The sequence below is a fragment of the Carassius auratus genome, chromosome 5 (genome assembly GCF_003368295.1).
Source record: "Carassius auratus strain Wakin chromosome 5, ASM336829v1, whole genome shotgun sequence".
NCBI classification, from domain to species: domain Eukaryota; kingdom Metazoa; phylum Chordata; class Actinopteri; order Cypriniformes; family Cyprinidae; genus Carassius; species Carassius auratus.
Window position 1 is genome coordinate 25,467,116 of NC_039247.1, and position 21,595 is coordinate 25,488,710.

General features: G+C 35.2%; 1 protein-coding gene across 1 annotated transcript in view; it reads left to right on the top strand.

Annotated features, from left to right (window-relative positions):
* npr2 (natriuretic peptide receptor 2) overlaps positions 1-21,595 on the top strand; it is a 49,236-nt gene that overhangs the window by 24,052 nt on the left and 3,589 nt on the right. Inside the window, exons 8-21 of the mRNA XM_026254662.1 lie at positions 3,057-3,177; positions 6,042-6,116; positions 8,088-8,165; positions 10,535-10,639; positions 10,894-10,965; positions 11,771-11,930; positions 12,050-12,205; positions 12,280-12,448; positions 14,096-14,242; positions 14,850-14,973; positions 17,585-17,653; positions 17,845-18,019; positions 19,758-19,856; positions 21,361-21,452. Coding sequence (XP_026110447.1) covers positions 3,057-3,177; positions 6,042-6,116; positions 8,088-8,165; positions 10,535-10,639; positions 10,894-10,965; positions 11,771-11,930; positions 12,050-12,205; positions 12,280-12,448; positions 14,096-14,242; positions 14,850-14,973; positions 17,585-17,653; positions 17,845-18,019; positions 19,758-19,856; positions 21,361-21,452 — 1,642 coding nt within the window. The remainder of the gene's footprint in view (positions 1-3,056; positions 3,178-6,041; positions 6,117-8,087; positions 8,166-10,534; positions 10,640-10,893; positions 10,966-11,770; positions 11,931-12,049; positions 12,206-12,279; positions 12,449-14,095; positions 14,243-14,849; positions 14,974-17,584; positions 17,654-17,844; positions 18,020-19,757; positions 19,857-21,360; positions 21,453-21,595) is intronic.

The window sequence follows — 21,595 nt, forward strand, 5'->3', positions numbered from 1 at the left end:
AGTTTATTGGGACATGGGCTAAATTAGGATTGATGCCCATCTTCTAGAATGTTCGTGCAGTAAACACTCACAGTCGAGGGCTTGTGAGCAGCACTGAGACACACTTTGTCAACCACAACCCTGCCTAGGTCCAGTCTTTTGAGAGTATGGAGCATTTTTGACCCATTGCATGCTATCTTATCTTGTGAACTTGGAGGATATCACATCCATGATGCACATGCACAGAGTGTAAGGAAATTCTGTGCTCTTGATTCTGAAGAGGGCGAAGAACTAAGATCTATCAAGTGAACCACTACTTTGATTGTTAAGAATACCACAGACATTAAGTGATTTGTCTGGCTTTTCTTTGGGCTGAACTGTGATATGGCAAATTTATTAAACAGGACCATAAACTATTAGTAACTCCACAGACATCTGCGCATTTAGAGATATTAGAAACAGGACCATAAACTATTAGTAAATCAACAGGTTTGCAATTTCTTTCTCCCCTTTAGTCAGTCTTTTTTTAGTGTCAATGGAGGTGGTGCAGGAAGAAGGGCTGTGTGATTGTTGCTGCCACACACTGTTCACTGTATGTTAACATCATAGTCTTTGGCCACATGTTCACTGAAAGAACAACATCTTAATCAGATAATATGCTCCTTCAAAAACTTTTTTCGTTCCTCAATACTCTTAGCTCTAAATGCTTCGCAATGTTTGAAGGGATGTTTTGTGTGTCTGTGTGTGAATGAAGCATTGTCTATTGATATCAGGCTTACCGTTTTGTTAATTCATAATCAGTAGATCTTTTTTGGTGGGTAGCGATTAAGCTTTTCAGTGGTCCACTTTCACTGAGATTTCTGGCTTTACAGGAGCATTGCGCATGTAGACTTCCCTACATATAATTTTGTGAAAAAAAAAAATTGGAATGGAGCTGAAGCTTTTATTGGGACCCTTGGATCATCCACTACTCTTGGAGGTTTGGAGGAAGTTTGTTGACAATAGGTACCACACCCCACACTGTGTCCTGGAAAGAGAGCCCAGTTAAGTAGCCTCCAAACTTTGCTGACTCCACCTCATAGAGTATGGCTAGTGGCAGCCATGGTGGGCAGGTAGGATCATGAACTATTTGTGATAATTGGAGTCAGGCACTGCATTAATGGGAGGGTGATGGTGAAAACTTGATCCATAAAGACTGTCCACATAGTCCTTTGCACGCGATATGTGAACGGCCCCTAATGCAGGTGGAACGTGCATCTCATCAGTAAAGCCGGTTCTGTGATTAGTAGTAAATCTCCATCACGTGCTTTCAGATGGCTGACAAGCTATGCAATATCGTTCATAATTGAATGTGATTCATCTGCGATTATGAACGCGATATTGCATAGCTTGTCAGTGAACTACGGCTCCGTGTATTAAATGCAACTCCATCCGAAAGCACATGATGGAGACTACTACTAATCACAGAACCAGCTTTACTGAAGAGATACGCATGACAATCACATGCGATTTATGGTACAGCCCTACAATAAAATAAAATCAAATTAATGCATTTAGCAGATGCTTTTATCCAAAGCGACTTATTTGCATTCAGGCTAACAATTTTACCTAACGTGTTCCCTGGGAATCGAACCCACAACCTTATGCTGCTAACGTTATGCTCTACCACTTGAGCCCAGGAACACAATAATAATAAAAAATAATAAACACAATAATATTTGTCCATCCATAAATCCATTCTTTTGGATCTTGACTGCTCTTGGTCCTCATATACTATCCCAAAAACAGAAAAAGTGTGCATATTCTAAAACAAAGTCATATACATTTTTAGCATATGTGCGATATTGGTAGAAAAACTACTTAAATTAGAAAATGCAATATTCATAAAAGCAACATACTCTAACCCCTCAAATATGAAACACTTTATTGTATGGTTATTGTATAGTTTGAATTGTATGATTTATTCAGAATATTTATATTACTGTGCTGTAAAATCAACTATTTCTCGCCACTCATACAAACAGTTTCCAATCTCTGACATTCCCTGAATTGACGCTTCATTGAATTTCAGCATTTTAGAACAAGGATTTTCCCTTTGGCAAACAGCTGAGTATAAATTTGTGAACCTGGCTCTTAAATATAAAGATCCTACCAAGTTTACTTTCCAGCTCTCTGCCTCCAAAATCTGGTCTACAAAAACAAATAAAGGTTCTTGTTTTGGGGCTTACAAGGGTGGCTCTTAAATCGAGTAAAGCCCTGTTGAAATGCAGACGCTGCAGTACTTACACTCTGCCATCTGGAAGTGTTTTACACCTTTTAGATTGTAGTGGAATGTGTGGGGGTTGCTTTATTTTCTTGTACTTTATTTTAAGTGCTCTGAAACTTAATGACGATTCTCTTCATTGATTCCTACTTTCGCAACTCTTAGACCGCATCCATTAAACATTCAGAGATTGATTTGTAATAAAAAAAAAGCTAATCTTTACTGTGAATAGAAGCTGTTGAGAAATAGCAGGTCCTCGGAGAGCTCCTCCAGATGTGTTGATTCGCTTGGAAGTTTCCCCATGTATTTATCCACATGGCTGGTGGACTGCTTGGTTTACTTGCGTTTAAAAATAATATGCTGGAAAGGGCACGACATCAGTGACCCTAAGATTGGCTCACATTGTATCGCCCCATCAAACTTCAACTCAGTCTGCTGCAAAAATTGTTTCCACCTTAGTTTTATCTTACACTGACTTTTAGTGTAAGGGTTATTTAAACTAATTGTGCAAAATTAAATGGTATTTCCAAAACATTTTCATGGTGCTTGCAAAGGCACATATCACTCTAACTAGACTTTTTCAACTCAAAATGCTTTCAACTCAAAGCATTAAACTTCTGCCTGTCACTCATCCTGCAATGTTTATGTTTATAGCAACCACCTAGCAATGCCTTAGCAACCACTCTGAAGACTTTGGTGACCACATAACACAGTGGAAAATGTAAAAATCTAGTTCAGCATCTAATGTTGCTGAAACATGTTTTTGTGTTTGCATTGGTCATTCATTGCTTTTAACAAATCTGCTCTTTTATAGGAAACTGAAGTTGGAGAAGGAGTTAGCTGGGATGCTTTGGAGGATACGGTGGGAGGAACTGCAGTTTGAAAGTCCCAACAAATATCATAAACGAGCAGGCAGTCGTCTCACTCTTTCCCAGGTACAAGTGCTCTCTGGTATTCTCATGGATCAAGCTGCATAAAACTGATATGTTTTCCAGTTGGTCATCTCTATACCAGATATAAAATTCATTTTAAATGTGCAAGGATTAAATTTAAAATATACAAAAGACGAAATGTCTCTGAGTTTCTGTTTTTGTATAAACAACGTCAAATAAAGAGGTTTCCTCCTGTTTCAGCCCTTGTCCATATGGTTTTAATTTATCTCATAAAAATGCCTTTTTGGACTTGGCTGTTATTCCTGGCACTGTTTTGCCATGTCCATTTAAAACGGCATTCCTTGGGAATTACAATGATGGCTTAGACAGTCAGTTGGTTGCAAAAGGTAGCCTGATTTAGTTAATCTGAATTCTCTTTCTCTTTGAAATAAAGAATAAACAAATTCATAACAAGCTCACAGGTTTTGCCCTTACGAAAGGAAAATATATTTACCAATATATTTCTTAAAATATATTGTGATATATTGTAATATATTACTTTCCCTTTTTATTTTCTAATATTTTATATATTTGAATACATTTAATAATATATTGATGATACATGTATCATATAATATATTGCAAAACATACAAATGATTGCCACTTTCAATATATTGCAATATATTGGAAAAAATAAATATATATATAAGAATATATGCCTAATATATTACATGATATTTTCCAATATACTGCAATATATTTTTGTTTCATAAGGGTGTTCCCATATATATTCAAAAACTAAAACAAAATGTGCTCAGTACCCTGTAATTTTTCAATGAATTTATATAAATGGAATAAACAAGACAGAAATGAACAGAAATCAGAAATTATCAAAATCTTTATAATGTATATATTTCATACACATTCTTGACACATTTCACATTCTTCAGGTTTAAAGTAGCAGACTCATATTAAACAATTATTCAAATGAGCTCCAGAAGGACTGCCTGGTCTCCTACTCAAAACACATTATGTATCATGATCTGCTGTGGATTATTAGCAGTCTTTTCCTATTAAACACACACACATGCACACACAAACATTTACAAGTACAGTGGTTGTCATTAGGTTCTTTTGGCTTCATACTTGGAACATGCGTTTTGAAGGCCAATGCATTTTCCAGGCCACCTTATACAGTATTACACATTTTGGAATCCATTCCAGTTTGTTCCACATCATTGGACTGAATGTATGATTCAGTCTACTCCCTTGATGTTATTTAAATGAGGCTTTTTTCTTCTCATCGTACAATAATATATATATATATATATATATATATATATATATATATATATATATATATATATATATATATATATATATATATATATATATATATATATATATATATATATATATATATATATATATATATATATATATATTTATTTATTTTTTTTTTTTACTCTGTATATTAATAAGTGCCACTGTGACTCAGTTAAGATTTGGGAGTCTTTGAAAAAAAAAAACATTTGGTGTGAAGCATTAAAATGCACCCTCAGACATTTTTCTTGTTTTTTTTTTGTCAACTAAAAGTATATTAGACTTCAGAAGTACCACTTTGATTTTTTTTTTCATCAAACCTGGAAGTAAAATTTAAATTTAAATTAAGTTTTGTTGTAAAATGACAAAAAAAAAAAAAAAAAAAAAATTCAAAATGTTACATTTATAACTATTTTTAGATAGTCATAGATAGCCATAGATAGATAATTAAATTTGTGATAATCAAACGATGACACTGACCATGTGAGGAATATGCAAAATTGAAAAATTGAAAATTGAATAATGAAATTTTTGTAAAATGAAACTTTTCACAAATTTTTCAAATGCTATGCTGATAAATTAATTTGCAATCAACAATATTTATCTAAATCTAAATAACTTTTGGACCCAACTATAAATGTTTTTTTTTCTCATGTGCACAATGAAACTACTCTGTGTTAAATGCTTCCTCATATTGCATTCTAGAGTCTTATAGCACTCTTCAAGAGTCAGAGCAGGCTGTATTTTCTGAGGAGGCTCAAGTCTTTTAATGTCTGCAATACCATGCTACGGATGTTTTATGAGTCGGTGGTGTCTAGTGTAATTTTCTATGCAGTGGTCTGTAGGGGAATTAGTATGAAAGTGGTGGACAGAAATAAACTGGACAAATTAATTAGGAGGGTGCCTCTGTACTTGGCTTGGAGCTGGACGATGTTCATGTTGTGGCTGAGAGAAGGATGTTGTCAAAACTTAATTTAATCTTGGACAATCATTCTCACCCACTACACAGTGTGCTGGCTGATCAGAGGAGCACATTCAGCCAGAAACTGATCACTGCCAAGTGTTCGACTGAGCGCTTCAGAAGATCCTTTTACCTGTGGCCATTAGGGTGTATAACTCCTCTCTATAAGTGCTGGGACATTTATGAGTAATGCATGTGCAATGCATGTTCAGTTTTTCTTGTGCAATGCAATTTAAAATGTATGTGCAATAAGCGATTTTCATGTGCAATACAATTTGTTATTAAATACAATTTGTTATTATTATTATTATTGCCTACTTATTAATACTAGATTAGTGTGCAATATATACTATATAACTATTATAACTATTATACACAAAATTTCTCATTCTATTGCACCTAATTAATTTTACATTTGATCTAAACTACCATTTTTATTGGTATAGTCTTATATTATTATTTGTATGTCTTACTTATTCATTTTTCATTTATTGATGGGAATATATTTATTCATTTTATTCTTTTCTTTTCTTTTCTGTCTTTCTTTCTTTTTGAAAGCAGTTGTCACATGGAAAGCAATTTCCCCTGGGATTAATAAAGTTATTTGAATTTAATAGAATTTTCTCGGTATTTCCTTTGCAGAGAGGTTCCAGCTATGGGTCCTTGATAACAACTCATGGAAAATATCAGCTATTTGCAAAAACAGGCTATTTTAAGGTGCGGCTGAATTCTTCTTCCTCTGCTGCACATCCACACACACGTGTATTGACTGGAGAAATGGAGAGTGGGTGCACTAGTACCAACTCAATGTGTTGTTTGAGATAGTTTAATGCAGCTTTGCAGCTCCTAAAGTCAATTCACAATGCTAGGTGTGCTATGCCATGATAAATGGATCACAAATCTTAAAATGGTAAAAGCGTACACTGGAGGAAAAAGATTTTGCGGTGTGCAGGTGTATTATTTATAGATCTCTTTGTAATTAGGCTTCATGATGCCTTTGTTAATATTTTATATTATATAATATTATATTATAAACAAAATATATCAAATATATAAATATATAATAATATAAGTAATGGCGTAGTGGATAAGACACACGCCTTTGGTGTAAGAGACCTGGGTTCGAATCCACTTTGAGACACCAATGTGTCCCTGAGCAAGACACTTAACCCCTAGTTGCTCCAGAGGCGTGTGACCTCTGACATATTTATAGCAATTGTAAGTCGCTTTGGATAAAACTGTCAGCTAAATGAATAAATGTAAATGTAATAATTATTTAGTATGAGTAAGGGATAATGTACATCCATCCGATTGTTTTCACAGGATAAACCCTGACCCTGAAGCAGCTGAATGTTCACAGTTTCACACCTACACAGCTACATAAGTAAATAATTAGACACGAAATAGTGATTTGAAATATTTTATTAGCTCTTTAAATGCAAAACTTAAGCAAAGAAAAATAGTTCCTAAAAAAACGGCTTTGAGCCTAGATGAAAGTTCAGATAAGATGGACATTTAAGGCGTAATGCACATAGGGTCATATCTCTAATTACACAACTTTTCTCCACATAAATAATGTTGAGGACATGTTATATGATGTTATATGCTTTTAAAATCTTACCTTTATCATCTTAAATCCATTATTACTCTGGCAACAAGACGAACACTTCAACAATATTACCCCACTCCTACTATTAATACTTAAGTCCTTTAGGTTTAATTTTACAGTAAATACAGTCAATAAATGATGTTCAAGATGATAGCAGTTACAGTTGAATGAAATGAGAGACAGCGCGGTGGTGTAATTATCTTTGTGGTGAAAAGCTCTGTAATATGTGGTATTATTGTACCTTATTTATTATATACCTTACTGTACCTATTATCCTTTGCTTAGTATATACTGTAACAAATATATTTTTCATTGTTAGTTAATGTTTATACATTAAACAATATTAAATAATATTACTTAAGTATGTCAGAATGCACAATCAGCCTGCCATTATTGCCAACTAAAACCTGAGAAAATGTGAAATATTTATGTATATTGACTAAACAAAAAAGTCACTCTCACCTCTTTGTCCCACTGTGTAAGCTAAAAATGACACTGAGGCATCAAATGTCCACTGAGCCAGCTGAATATTTCTGCTGTCACTGTAGCCACTGACAATGACAAAGCAAATGTTCAAATGTATTGATTTACATGCCATTATTTCAGTATCAGGATAGACTGTCAAAGAGATCATTTTACTTTGTTCACATACACAGTGGAATTTTTTATTGCTCCAAGGTTATTTTATTGCTCAGGAGCCTTAATGGAGTTCTCAATTTCATTCAAGTAATTTTGCCTCAGATCATGTCTCTAAAATGCAAAATAAAACAATTACAAAACCATTTAAATGTTTTAAAACTTAATTTTGTCTCCTGAGCTATGAAAGAGCACCTTTGAGCAATAATGTTTTTGAAATGTTAATTTATCCAGCTATAAGACTATAAGAATATAAAATTAAATTAAATTAAATTAATTTATGCATTTAGCAGACGCTTTTATCCAAAGCAACATACAGTACATTCAGGCTAACATTTTTTACCTAACATCCTATATAAAAATGCTATAAATTTTCCATCATGGCAGTCTGACATTACCTTTCAGATCTGATTGTCTTTAACACTTGTTTCCTTTCACAACAGGGCAACCTGGTGGCTATCAAACATGTGAACAAGAAGAGGATCGAGCTGACCAGACAAGTGCTGTTTGAACTAAAGCATGTAAGAACATACCTTGAATCATGAGAGAGATTCTGTGTATGTTAAATTTGTATTTGTATTTGTATCCGAATGTGTTTGGGATAAGAAGACAAGGTATGCATTTTATGTACGTGTTTAGAACATTGTTTATTTGGGGTTTTTACAAGGTGTTTCGGAAAGAATATACTGACTTTAGACATGGAATATTTTTATGAAATAGATGTTGAAGAAATAAAGTGAAAGACCATTTTTTAAATCTGAATAATGGAATAATATGCAGTAACTAGGAATTGGTCATAGTCTTTAACTAGTCCAACAGCCACTTAGGGCCCTATCATACACCCAGCGCAATGCGACGCAAGGCGCAGCTGTGTGTTTGCTAGTTTCAGTCCGGCGCCATTCGTATTTTCCCGTCCAGCGCAACGTCGTTTAATTAGCAAATGCATTTGCGCTCATTTTTGCGCCCATGGGTGTGCTGGTATAAAAAAGAGGTGTGTCCAGGCGCATTGCTGGCACAATGCTATTTTAAGGAGCCGAAAATAAAGTCTGGCGCAATGTTTTTTCTTTGTAATTTAAAGAGCGTACACACTGCTTATTAAACACAGGGACACACAGCAGCACACAAACATGCCAAATATAAAAAATTAAAGGATTGCAATGCATAAGATTTTTTTTGTCGGCTAATATATATGCCTACATGTCATAATGGATAGTAATGTATCAGAATTAGGTTATTTGCTCTCACACGAACAGCTCCGTTTCATCTCGGAGACTTGTTCTGTCTTTGCGCTTGCCAAATTACGCCGTTAAAAGCAAATCCGTCATGGCACGAGTGCACCTGGCTCTTAAAGGGAATGGAAGATGAAACTCTGATTGGTTTATTGCATGTTATGGCCAAAATATACTCATTAAGAGAATAGGGACAACACGTTTAGACCATGCGCCCGGGCGTGCCAACCATTTTTCCGTTGTTAAAATATCAAAAGTGGATTTGGACCTGCCCTGAGTGCACCTGCGCCATGCGATTTACACTTTGTGTTTAGATCGTTAAAATAGGGCCCTTAGTCTATTATTGTGATATTTATTTTTACGCCACGGCGTCCTACCAGTTTTTTAAATGGCCTTAGCAATTAGTTTCTCTGTTCTTTAAATGCATGATTTGTTTTATTATTATTTTCATTCATCCTCTTTAAAGCATCACTGCTATTCTCATTCACACGGATATCTTTGGCCACAACTTCATGTTTTTTGAGCAGCCCACCACAAGTGTTTTTAGAATGCCATATCAAGTTAAACAACATACAGAACTCATCTTGACAACCCAGTGTTCTATTTCTAAATGCAAGAATGCATATTATGTGAAAAACCCTCAAAGAAAAACATCCAACCATGGTAAGATAAAAAAAAAAAAATGAAATATTAAAATAATATTTAGTTGTCCAATTTCAAGCTATTTTCTGATAAACCACAAAACCCCAACAAACCATTACGAACCAAATCATGGTTGAAACAGTTCTGAACAGAACTGGCTACAGTTCTTTTGTCATATTGGATGAGGAAGGTCATTATAAAGTCGAGTACATTGCATTGTGGGATACAGTGTTCCCAAAACTTTTTGGACATCTATGGTATTGTCTGCATGCAGAAAATTCTAATGCTATGCACAGTTTTTTACAAAGCTGAAATAGTAGGAATCATATTGTAGTATGCTATACGATTCATAGGCTAAATCTGTTCTCTCTGTCTGTCTGAGACGACCGTGATTAAGTTTGAGCCTAAAAAAAAAACTAAACATGCAGTGAGTCCATGCTTCCCATAACAGGCTTATTTGAAGCCTAAGTTTATTTTGACAAGGGAATTCTTATTCCTAGGGAAAGCTGATAAGACCAGCCTTGTGGCCAGTTCTAACCTGCTCAGCTTTGATGGGAAAACTGCATGGCTTGGTGCTTGTGTGGTAAAAAGTGTCATCACTGCAGACCGTGGCCCTGGCAGCCTGATTAGCTGTTGGGACAAAATGAAATAAAGGTCCAGACAAAGACAAATGGGAGTGGGGGGTAAAAATAGGGAAGTGGAAACTTTCTTCTTCGCTCCCACTGACATGTCCCCTCAGTGTTATGGAGGTCAGAGGTTGTGCTAAAGTAAACTTTACATGATCTTATACAGATTTTGCCACTCACTGTAGCTCCATAATGTAAATGTTTTGCCACGCTGTTATAGACATGGTCTGAAAAAATAAAAATAAAACCTTGGGGAAACTAGAAAAAAAACAATTTCTAATGATATTTAAATGTATTTTATTTTATTGTTAGCTTTATTTATTGGTGAAAATCATACTATCTGTCAGCGGCATACAGATTATAATTCAAAACCCATTTTGTTGTTACTTATAGATGAGAGATGTGCAGTTCAACCATTTGACAAGGTTTATTGGCGCTTGTATCGATCCACCAAACATCTGCATTGTGACAGAATATTGCCCCAGGGGAAGTCTCCAGGTAAACACTCTCAAGTTTATGCTTAAAAATACTTTGTTTCATATATATATATATATATATATATATATATATATATATATATATATATATATATATATATATATATATATATATATATATATATTTGTGTGTCTGTGTGTGTGTGTGTGTGTGTGTGTGTGTGTGTGTGTGTGTGTGTGTGTGTGGTTGTATGAAAATAACTTCTGTGTATTTAGATGTTTTCCAGTGTTGAATTCCAGTTTGTTCTTTCACAGGACATCCTTGAAAATGAGAGCATCAACCTGGACTGGATGTTTCGATACTCACTGATCAATGACATTGTGAAGGTTTGTGAGACAACTGAAATCTTTATAAATGTGTATCCAGAACATACTTGAACCCTATTCATTCACACATTTTTTTTTTTTATATGTATTTTAGTTTACTTTAGTTAAATGATGGTCTTTTTAGTTCTGGAATTAAAAACATCATACATTAAAACAACTCTTCCCATGGCTTTTGAAATCCAGTAAATATAGCGTGCCTTTTAAAATGTCTAATGTATTATTGAAAATGCCAGATGGGAAACATAATCATAAAGCAGTGTTGGTTGATTATTTGCTTTTCTGAGACGTGTCCCATTAGTAAAAGAAAATGGCATGGTGTCAAAGATAGCATGACATTGTTTTTGGAAAAGATATAAAAATAATTTCTCTCTGAACGCTATCCCTCAATTAATTAAAGTAACCAAATCTTCTGTTCAGTGTCAAAGGTAGAAAGCCCTGGCACATAAAAGCATTTGGTGTTTGCTAAAAAATTGGCTTGGAACAACAACAAAGTAAACTGTCACTTAAATGCACAAATCATTCATTTTGCTTTCAAGATGGAAAAAATGTTTTAAAAGCATTGCTTGATTTAAAAATAGCACTTAGACCAAGGCCACCTGAATTTATGGCTGTCAGATATAATTGCCTAGGAGTTGTTCCTCCTATATATATATGAAATAATATGTTCTCTGGCTTCTATCAACCCAGAAATTTTCTTAATGCTTAAAGTATTATTAAGATTAATATTCAATGTGTATTCTGCTCTATTCTGCCCCATAAACTGTGCATAAAGACATAATGTTTTGTTTAATGCTTGTGCTGCCAGGGAATGAATTATCTGCACAACAGTTACATTGGCTCCCATGGCAATCTGAAATCATCCAACTGTGTGGTGGATAGCCGCTTCGTTTTGAAAATCACAGATTATGGTCTGGCAAGCTTCCGTTCGTCTTCTGAAAATGAAGACTCACATGCACTGTATGCAAGTAAGAACCTGCTAAGGTTTTCTGTTTTGATGCATGAAAAATCAGTTGACTTTTGCAGTGCTGATTCAGTCCCTAATGTGACCATATTTAGTGACTGCTTCCCTGATGGATTTTTTCAGAAAAGCTATGGACGGCCCCAGAGTTGCTGATATATGATAGGCATCCACCCCAAGGAACCCAGAAAGGCGATGTGTACAGTTTTGGGATCATACTACAGGAGATAGCACTAAGGAATGGCCCATTTTATGTTGAAGGCATGGATCTCAGTCCCAAAGGTAAGAGCCCTAAAGTTAAATACATTTAAACTGATTTGTTGAACACCATTGACACGTGTTTGGTTTTGTTACAGAGATAATCCAGAAGGTGCGGAATGGCCAGAAGCCATACTTCAGGCCTACCACAGATAACAGCCGGCACTGTGAGGAGCTGACCATCTTAATGGAAGGCTGTTGGGCTGAAGACGCTGCGGAACGGCCTGACTTCAGCCACATCAAGATCTTTATTGCAAAATTTAACAAGTAAGCACTGCACACTTAGATCTGTTATATTTACAAGAGGTAGCAGCAGCATTGTATCTCTGAACAGACTGCAGCATCTGTCCTAGAGCTGACAGCTCATTGATAAACAGCCTTTATTGATGTGAGTGAAAGCTTTATGGTTAATTACCCAAAGGAGCACTTGACAGCCATTGACAAAGTTCCACTAAAATGCCTGGTATGTTTCACGTAAAAGAGGACCATAAAGCCCAGTCTTCATTATATAAATGCATCTTGTTTAGACATGTTAGTGATTAGACAATGTTATCTGCGTATAAACCAGGGCAGCATTTCCCCAGATCACAGAACTGATTGTACAGGCCAACTTAAAATTACAGGCTGTTTCACAAAAGCTCAGTACCTGAAGCATTACCTGAAAATTGTTGTAGATCAAGTGCATTGTAAGGAGAAAGACTTGTGCAGTCAACTGCAGGAGAACTGCTATAAATTACATCTAATCTCAATGCCGTTCCAGTGCTGGTTCTGGGAAGTGAGGACGAGACGATCTAATTGCAACTAGACTTTTATTGAACAAATCAAAGAAGTTACTCCCTAGACAGCTGGAAAATGCTGAAGTTTTATAAAACAAAGTCAAAACCAGACGGAAGACTTAAATACACATGATAACAAGCAACAGAACAAAGAGCAAGTGCACAACAAAATCAGTGTCCAACTGGAAGAAAACAGGAAAACCAGGTCAAAAGAAAATAAAAGTATAAAACAGAACATAACTGTCACAGATGCTTACATTTTATGCACTGTAGCTAATATATGTATGTGATATTAGGAGACTAGTATAAATGTTCTTTTACCTTTATCCATCCAGCTCATCCTCAGCTTGTACTCATTTGGGTACAGGTATTACCATTGGAGAAAAGAGTTATTTGAATTCAAATGGGTAATAACAGTTTGGTAAGAAATTTATTTTCAAAGCCATGCTTCAGTGGGTAGTAATATAATTTATCCAAATGGATATGGGAGTGCAATGAGGGGGGGGGGGCACAACTAGTTTATACACAACTAGTGTTTTTAAAATATGTGCACACAGAGTGAAGTTTTAAAATGGTGTAAAAAGTTGTATTAGTTTTGTGATTGTATGTTATAGTTAAACATTTTTAGGACCTCAATGGAAATTATCTTTATTACATTATTATCCAAAAATAAAAATAAAATAAATCTTCCTAGATGAATGTATCCCTGCAGGTCTGTATGGGTTGTGCTGCATGTAGGAGCGAGCTCTGACCCCTAAATAGAACAATATAATTGAGCAAAACACATGCCAGCAGCACGATTCATGCAGAATCGACCACACTTCATCATAAGTGCTGCGTTTTACCGCCTCGTCAGATGCAATGATGCTATATTCCTTATGAAGTACACTGCACTTAACTGCAGAACTGAGTACGTTTCCTATTTTCAATGCCATTTTCATGCTTTTTTCTTTTTTTTCATAATATGCTGCAATCTCTCCAGATCATCTTGTTGAATTATTGATGGGTTACCGGTGATTTCACATAATTGTAATCTTCTACTGTAATCTGTCTTCTGTAATTATAATCATATATATCTGCTGTAATTACACACCATGTGTAGAAGCAGGTGTCTAATGTTTTGTTTTTTTCTCAACAGAGAAGGCAGCACCAGTATTCTCAATAACTTACTGTCCAGAATGGAGCAATATGCCAATAACCTGGAGAACCTGGTAGAGGAGCGAACACAGGCCTACCTCGAGGAGAAACGGAAAGCTGAAAACCTTCTTTACCAAATCCTTCCACAGTAAGAATCGTGTTGTGTAATTTTCCAATGCAGTTTCCAAACTTTTAATTGGAGATTGAGGAAGAGATAGCTATTATTTAAAGAGTTCTCTTATTACTAGATTACTTGAATGTGACGTCACTTCTACCATATTTTTTATCTCATCTAAAAATGGCTTATTGTTCTTTGAGTATAGTCTTTTCTTTTCAGATAATTATGTAGGCGGTGAGAACTTTTAGACTGGCTTAAGATGAACCAGACAAGCTGACTAAATATAGAGTATTAAACCCTATAAGGATATAGCTAGGAATTAACTAAGGTCATTTATTCTTTAATTAAAGCTCATTCTTAAATTATCATAATTGATCACAAAAGTGATCTTGGGTCTTATTAAGGGAAAGCTGCTGAACTAAGCTCCCCTATTTCGAAATGCTGTAAATCATTTTCAGTTTGTTTATACCTTTCTTTAGTTTTTATATAAGGATTTATTAAATGAAATTATTTTCTGTGTTCAACTATGAATTGCTAAACTAACTGATAGTTTGCTGCTACATGTCTGCTATTGTTTTTGGACTTGTGTTTGGAAAATAATTTCATGGTTCACATCATAACCTAATTCTTCTCACAGTTCAGTGGCAGAGCAGCTCAAGCGTGGGGAGACTGTACAGGCCGAAGCCTTTGATAGTGTCACCATCTATTTCAGTGACATAGTGGGCTTCACATCAATGTCTGCTGAGAGTACACCATTACAGGTCAGCACATTCATTTTGAATGATCTGAAAACTCTCAGATTATTTCTAGGTATAAATTAGATTTTGAATCATTGATTTCCAATGTATCTTCAGTGGGAAACTACAGTTGCATCTCAATAAATTAGAATGTTGTGGAATGTTCAACTCAAGATGTGAAACTTGTGTATTAAATAAATTAAATGAACACAGACTGAAGTAGTTTAAGTCTTTGTTTTTTTTTATTGTAATGGTTTTGGCTCACATTTAACAAAAACCCACCAATTCACAATCTCAACAAACTAGAATACTTCATAAGACCAATAAAAAAATGTTAGTGTATTGTTGGCCTTCTGAAAAGTGTTCATTTACTGTACATGTACTCAATACTTTTGCTCTAATTACTGCATCAATTCGGCTTGGCATGGAGGTTTATTATATTATATTATATTATATTATATTATATTATATTATATTATATTATATTATATTATATTATATTATATTATATTATATTATATTATATTATATTATATTATTCATTTATTACCACAGTTTCCAGAAACACAGGGTCAAAATTGCATGTGCAAAAAATAAAACAAATAAAATAAAATAAATGTGCTGTACAAATAAACTGCTAGTTTCAGATTATTAAAAAAAACATATGACTTATGTTCTGGAAATTATGCTATATTATTTAATAATAATAATGCTAAATATATTATTATTTAAAAAATATGGACAATGGACATATTTCATATTTTGTCTGCTCTCTTTGTGGTTGAAGTGAATATAAATATATTTAGTAAGTGACTATCCTACAATATTTTATGATTATGCAAGCACTGCACATCATTTCTATTGCAAGCAACACGTAGACTTATACTTATAGCAAGATGTAGTTAACATAAAGCAAGATATAGACTATATGTTATGAAGTTTTGCCCCAAGATGGTCATATATTCTCACTTGATGCTCGTGCAATAATGAATTCTGTGCCAGACATCCGTAATGTTGTGTAAAGAAGAGTTTTTATTTTAATTAGCAAATTTAAAGATAGTCGCAACCTTCATCTCCCCTGTAATAAATCTTGAAATCCAGCTGTCTTTCAGTGGTTAAGCTTATAGCATGACAACTTCATAAGGAAGCTGGCCTCCATATTAATTTTGTCATATTTTTTGCTGTATGTATGCAAATATGTGTCTCTGTAAGGCCTCTTTCTGGGCATACATCCAGGGATGGGATCGGGGGAGAGGATGGGGCTCGGGGAGAAGGTATTTTAATTTGAGGGAACCATTGAGAGTTCAAGCAGAAACACATCACAACAGTCTTAATTCGCTTCATCTCTATGATACATGGCAGAGCTGCAGACACAATAGACTTTTATTATACATTCTGTTTGAACTGATTTTTTTCTTCTTCTGGGGCACAGATGTAGAACTATTTCTGTCAGGTTCTCATAAAAAAATTAAAAAAATCTCTTGAATCAGAAGAAGTCTCATCTGAATATAGTCAAACTAATGAATTTTGGTGAGAATGAGCTGAACAGAGCAACATGTTTTGTATCATGGCTGATTTCAAAGAAATCGTCAAATGGACAGCACCTTCATTAATAAATGCTTTCAGTGTTTCAGTTTAGTGGGGTAACTGTCAAGTGTCTTTCCTGGATGTCTCTGGATTTAAAGGATTATTTTCCATGATTTATTGGTTTAAAAAGAACACACACACACATACACACACACACACACACACATACACACACACACACACAGGGGTTACACAAAATTATGTGAACAGCCACAATTATAGGAGTTAATATCATTTGTGCAGACTACAATAAAAAATGTTTTTGTGATTATCTTTTAGTTATCAGAGTAATATATCTTGTTCAGCAGTGGTTAGTACAAGTGCTCTGTGAAATGGATTCCTTGCCAAGCAGGGAAAATCAAGGGAGCCTATTTAGCAGGAGTATCTGTAAGCATAACAGGCCAATTGTTTGTTTGTTTTTCTTTACAGTTTTGACTATGTGAACAAAGCATGGCAAAACTTCATCTGCAAAGAAGAACAGTGGGCGAAAACTGAAAGTAAATGATAGGGACTGACGAACAATAAGAATGATTGTGTCCAAACAACACTGAAATACTGCAGCAAAAGTGACTGCAAACTCAGTATCCACAATATATCTGTTTCCACAAAAACTGACCACTGAGAACAAAGCCAACATCCACGAAAGAGCTGTAATTGCTAATTATTATTATTATTTATTGCTAAATTCTAAATACAAAAATGTGAAAAAGATGTTGTTATAATCATAAATCCTGGACAGCGTGAGCTAAAAATTTTGAACTTCAAGAACAACTTCCTTAACATCTGTGAAGCAATTGGCCGATTGGCACAACGTTACTGTAGATTATTTCTACAAAAGTTTTTACAGTTGATAGCTGTAATAAAGGAAATTTGTGGTGAAATATCTTAATAAAGATATATATATATATATATATATATATATATATATATATATATATATATATATATATATATAATCTTGATTTAGTTATTTATTTATTACTTTTAAAATTGTTGTAATAAAAAAAAAAAAGTGCTGCTCTTAACAGTGTCCCGTTACTCTGCTCAGGTGGTGACACTGCTCAATGATCTGTACACATGCTTTGATGCCATCATTGATAATTTTGATGTATATAAGGTAAGTGTCTTTTTTTAAGGCAGTGCAATAATTGTATCTTTTCATAGGTAACTGTAATACACTATCTATCGATTTGATAGAATGTGATTTTATAATCAGCATATTAGTGTTTCTGAAATTATTGCAGTTTTAATCAGATTATTTGAAGGCTTAAAACTGTGAAAAATTCTTTATTCTTTTGCTCATGGCAGGTGGAGACAATTGGTGATGCATACATGGTGGTCTCGGGTCTGCCTGTGAGGAATGGGAAGCTACATGCACGTGAGATAGCCAGCATGTCACTGGCTTTACTGGAACAGGTTAAAACCTTCAAAATCAGACACAGACCCAACGATCAGCTACGACTGCGAATAGGAATCCACACAGGTATCGTAACTGTTTCACAGATTCCATTATTAATATTCATTCATTTTAGGCTAAAAGCCTAAGTGTTGACTAATGTTGAGAAAACCATGGCAAGTTAAGGCCAAGCAATGATTGTGGATAATAAATGCATATGAATATTTGTACAATAACCCATAAGAAAATGTTCAGAGGTTGCTTTCAACTTTGTCTCAGATTTTTTCTCCTAAAATATAAAATATATAAAACATGAAATCTTAAAATTTAATAGCCTTGAAATTTAGACAGTTGCTGACATTATTTAAGGGGATAGATCCTTAGAATGAGGCTGATAGCTCAGATATTTTTTTATTTTTTATAAGAATTGCTGGCATTCATATTGAATTTAATTGTATATGTTGTCATCTTGGCAAATCTAAAGTCAAGTCAAGTCACCTTTACCGATACAGATTGTAATGAAGCAATTGAACAGCATTAAATAGGAAAACAGTGTGTCTATAAAGCAAAAAGGCAGTTCATCATTGAATTCAATTATGTCATCATCCAGCTAAGCTCAGTTTAAATAGTATCAGTGCAATCAAGTCGATGATATTGCTGGATATTAAATGTGCCCAACTAAGCAAGCCAGAGGCGACTGCAGCAAGGAACCAAAACTCCATCGGTGACAGAATGGAGAAAAAAACCTTGGGAGAAACCAGGCTCAGTTGGGGGGCCAGTTCTCCTCTGACCAGAAGAAACCAGTAGTTCAATTCCAGACTGCAGCAAAGTCAGATTGTGCAGAAGAATCATCTGTTTCCTGTGGTCTTGTCCTGGTGGTCATCTTGGAGACAAGGTTTTGACTATGGATCTGTATCTGGGGCTCTAGTTGTTCTGGTCTCTACTGACATTCAGGGCTGTAGAGGTCCTTTCTAGGTGCTGATCCACCATCTGGGCTGGATGTGTACTGGATCCGGTTTTGCAGTGACCATCTGATCCAGATACAGGCTGGCTCTGGTGGCTTCGGTGACCTCAGAATAAGAGAGAAACAGACAAATATTAGCGTAGATGCCATTCTTCTAACGATGTAGCAAGTACAATGGGTGCTTAGGAAGGGTTCCCTAAAAACAGTTTAAGAGCTTGTTGAGAACTTCTAAAAACCACATGAGATTATAAGTTTATTTTTTCTTCTCTTAAATATGAGACAAAAATCTTAAAGCTTATTATTAAACCTAAATCACACTTTTTCTCTATTTACAACATTATTTATTTTTTTGTTTCTGTTTCCATTGAAGTATCTGTTTGCATCTCTTTTATGTAATAGGAGTGCAGTTGAAATGTAAGGTGATTATCAAGTCAAATCACCTTTACTTGTAAAGCTCTTCATACAATACTGATTGTGTAGCAATACAGTGTCAAACAGGAAAATAGTTTGCCAATAATGCAAGAAGACAATAACAAGTCATTTTTGCAGCTAAAGTCCATTGATGATTCAGAGAGGTCATTGTCCAGTTCAGCTCTCTTCCAATAGTGTCTGCACAATCAGCCAAGCATCCCCAACTATAAGTAAGCCATTTGCGACAGTGGCAAGAAACCAAAACTCAATCAGTGACAGAAATGGAGAATGTCATATTCGGTACATGTGATCTGATAGCTGCCTGTTGCTTTTGTTCAGTCGATTTTTTTTCCCAACCTGTCAGGAAGTATTAGGACTGTGTATAAGCAGTTACAGGATTCCAAAAGTGACTTAATCTCCCTCTTTGCTGCATTTGTGTGTGTTGAGCAGGCCCTGTCTGTGCTGGTGTAGTGGGTCTTAAGATGCCCCGGTACTGTTTATTCGGAGATACTGTCAACACGGCATCCCGTATGGAGTCTACAGGGGAAGGTTGGTGACAAAAATATGTTTTTGATCTTTGTTCAGAATGCAAAATTGTTTCCACACATTGACAATGCAGCATGATACTATAGCTCCTTTCACACTGCACGTCGGACCCAGCAAATTACCGGAACATTGCCGTGTCACCTTCTATGTGAAAGCAAACATGTCCCGGGATTGATTCCGGCATTGAACCTGGGTCGGGGACCTGGTAACATTGGTGGGGTTAAATCCCGGGACGAGCGCTGTGTGAACAAAAGCCAGATCTAATGCTGTGTCGTAGTGATGACGCACGTTATCGCACGACTCATTTACCAGCTGTTTGGAGGAAGATCAACGTTCACGACAAAAAAAATATGTGCAAACTGTAATGAAGCAGAGATCAGTTTGTTCCTCACTTTCCACGCTGACGACGAGATCGTTCGCTTGCTTCAGTGAAAGTATAACATGCCTATCGTTTTCGACTCGTATATTACACATCACGCGCTGATGTCACGTGTCGTTATGGGACCTTTACGTGTTGTGTGTGAAAGCACGCACATATCCCGGGTAATCACTGGCAGTGTGAAAGTGCAAAATCTTGCGACCCGGGAACAATTGCAGGAACACTTTACCTGTGTATTTGCCGGAATCGCTGTGTGAAAGGGGCTTAAGTTAACTACATCTTGGTTTTGTGATTTTGTTATATTAACATAGAAAACTGTTAGTTACTTTTATTTTGTTAAAGAAATTATACTTTTGTTCAGCAAGGATACATTAAATTGATCAAAATTGAATTACAGTAAACTCATTTATTATGTAACATAAAATTCATATAAAATGCTGTTGAACTTTCTTTTCATCTAACAATCCTGAATAAAAATAAATCATGATTTACACAAAATATTAAGCAGCACACCTAAATTTCAACATCAATTATAGTAGGAAAACTTTCTTGAGCACCAAATCAGCATATTCTAAAGTATTATGTGACACTGAAGCTGTGCCATCACATGAATAATTACATTTTAAAATATGTACCTTAGAAGGTAGCTGCTTATGTGGACAGCGGTCAGCGAGGCAGCTCACTAGGGTTGGAAACAAAGCTCCTCAGGAGCACTGTATACTTGTATTTTAATATGCATTTCACCAGTTCACAAGTAATAGCTGTTGCTCATAAGACTTACCACAAGTATTGACTCTGGGCTTTATTAATAATTAATAATTAGTGACAAGGACCCAGTATCCAACATCCGGTTAGATTTATGGCATGTTTACACTTTGTTGCAGCTTTAATGCACTCTTAGCCATAAGGAGTCCCGCACTACATGGAGCCTCTCAGATTAAAAGCAGTATTCTGTTCCTCCTATATCCAGGACAGATTGCTCATTGTCCCATATGTGTAGTGTGTCTGTTGTCGTTCTTATATGTGGTAAATCATATTTTATCATGGTGACATCTCACTCACAGCTGTGCACTTATAGTGATTGGCTGTGACTCTATTGATTATTAATGACTATCATTTCCTCCACAGCTCTGAGGATACATTTGTCTTCAGCCACCAAAGAGGTGCTGGATGAGTTTGGCTACTTCGAACTCCAGCTGCGAGGAGACGTGGAGATGAAGGTATGAGGCTTCACTTGTGCTTGGTTTCTGAAATGATACACTATATGAATGTGAGAGAAAAATATATTTTTTTGTGATCGGTAATAAAGAATAAATAGTTCTCACTTTAAATTAGGTCACGGAAAATATGGGAGAATGGCATT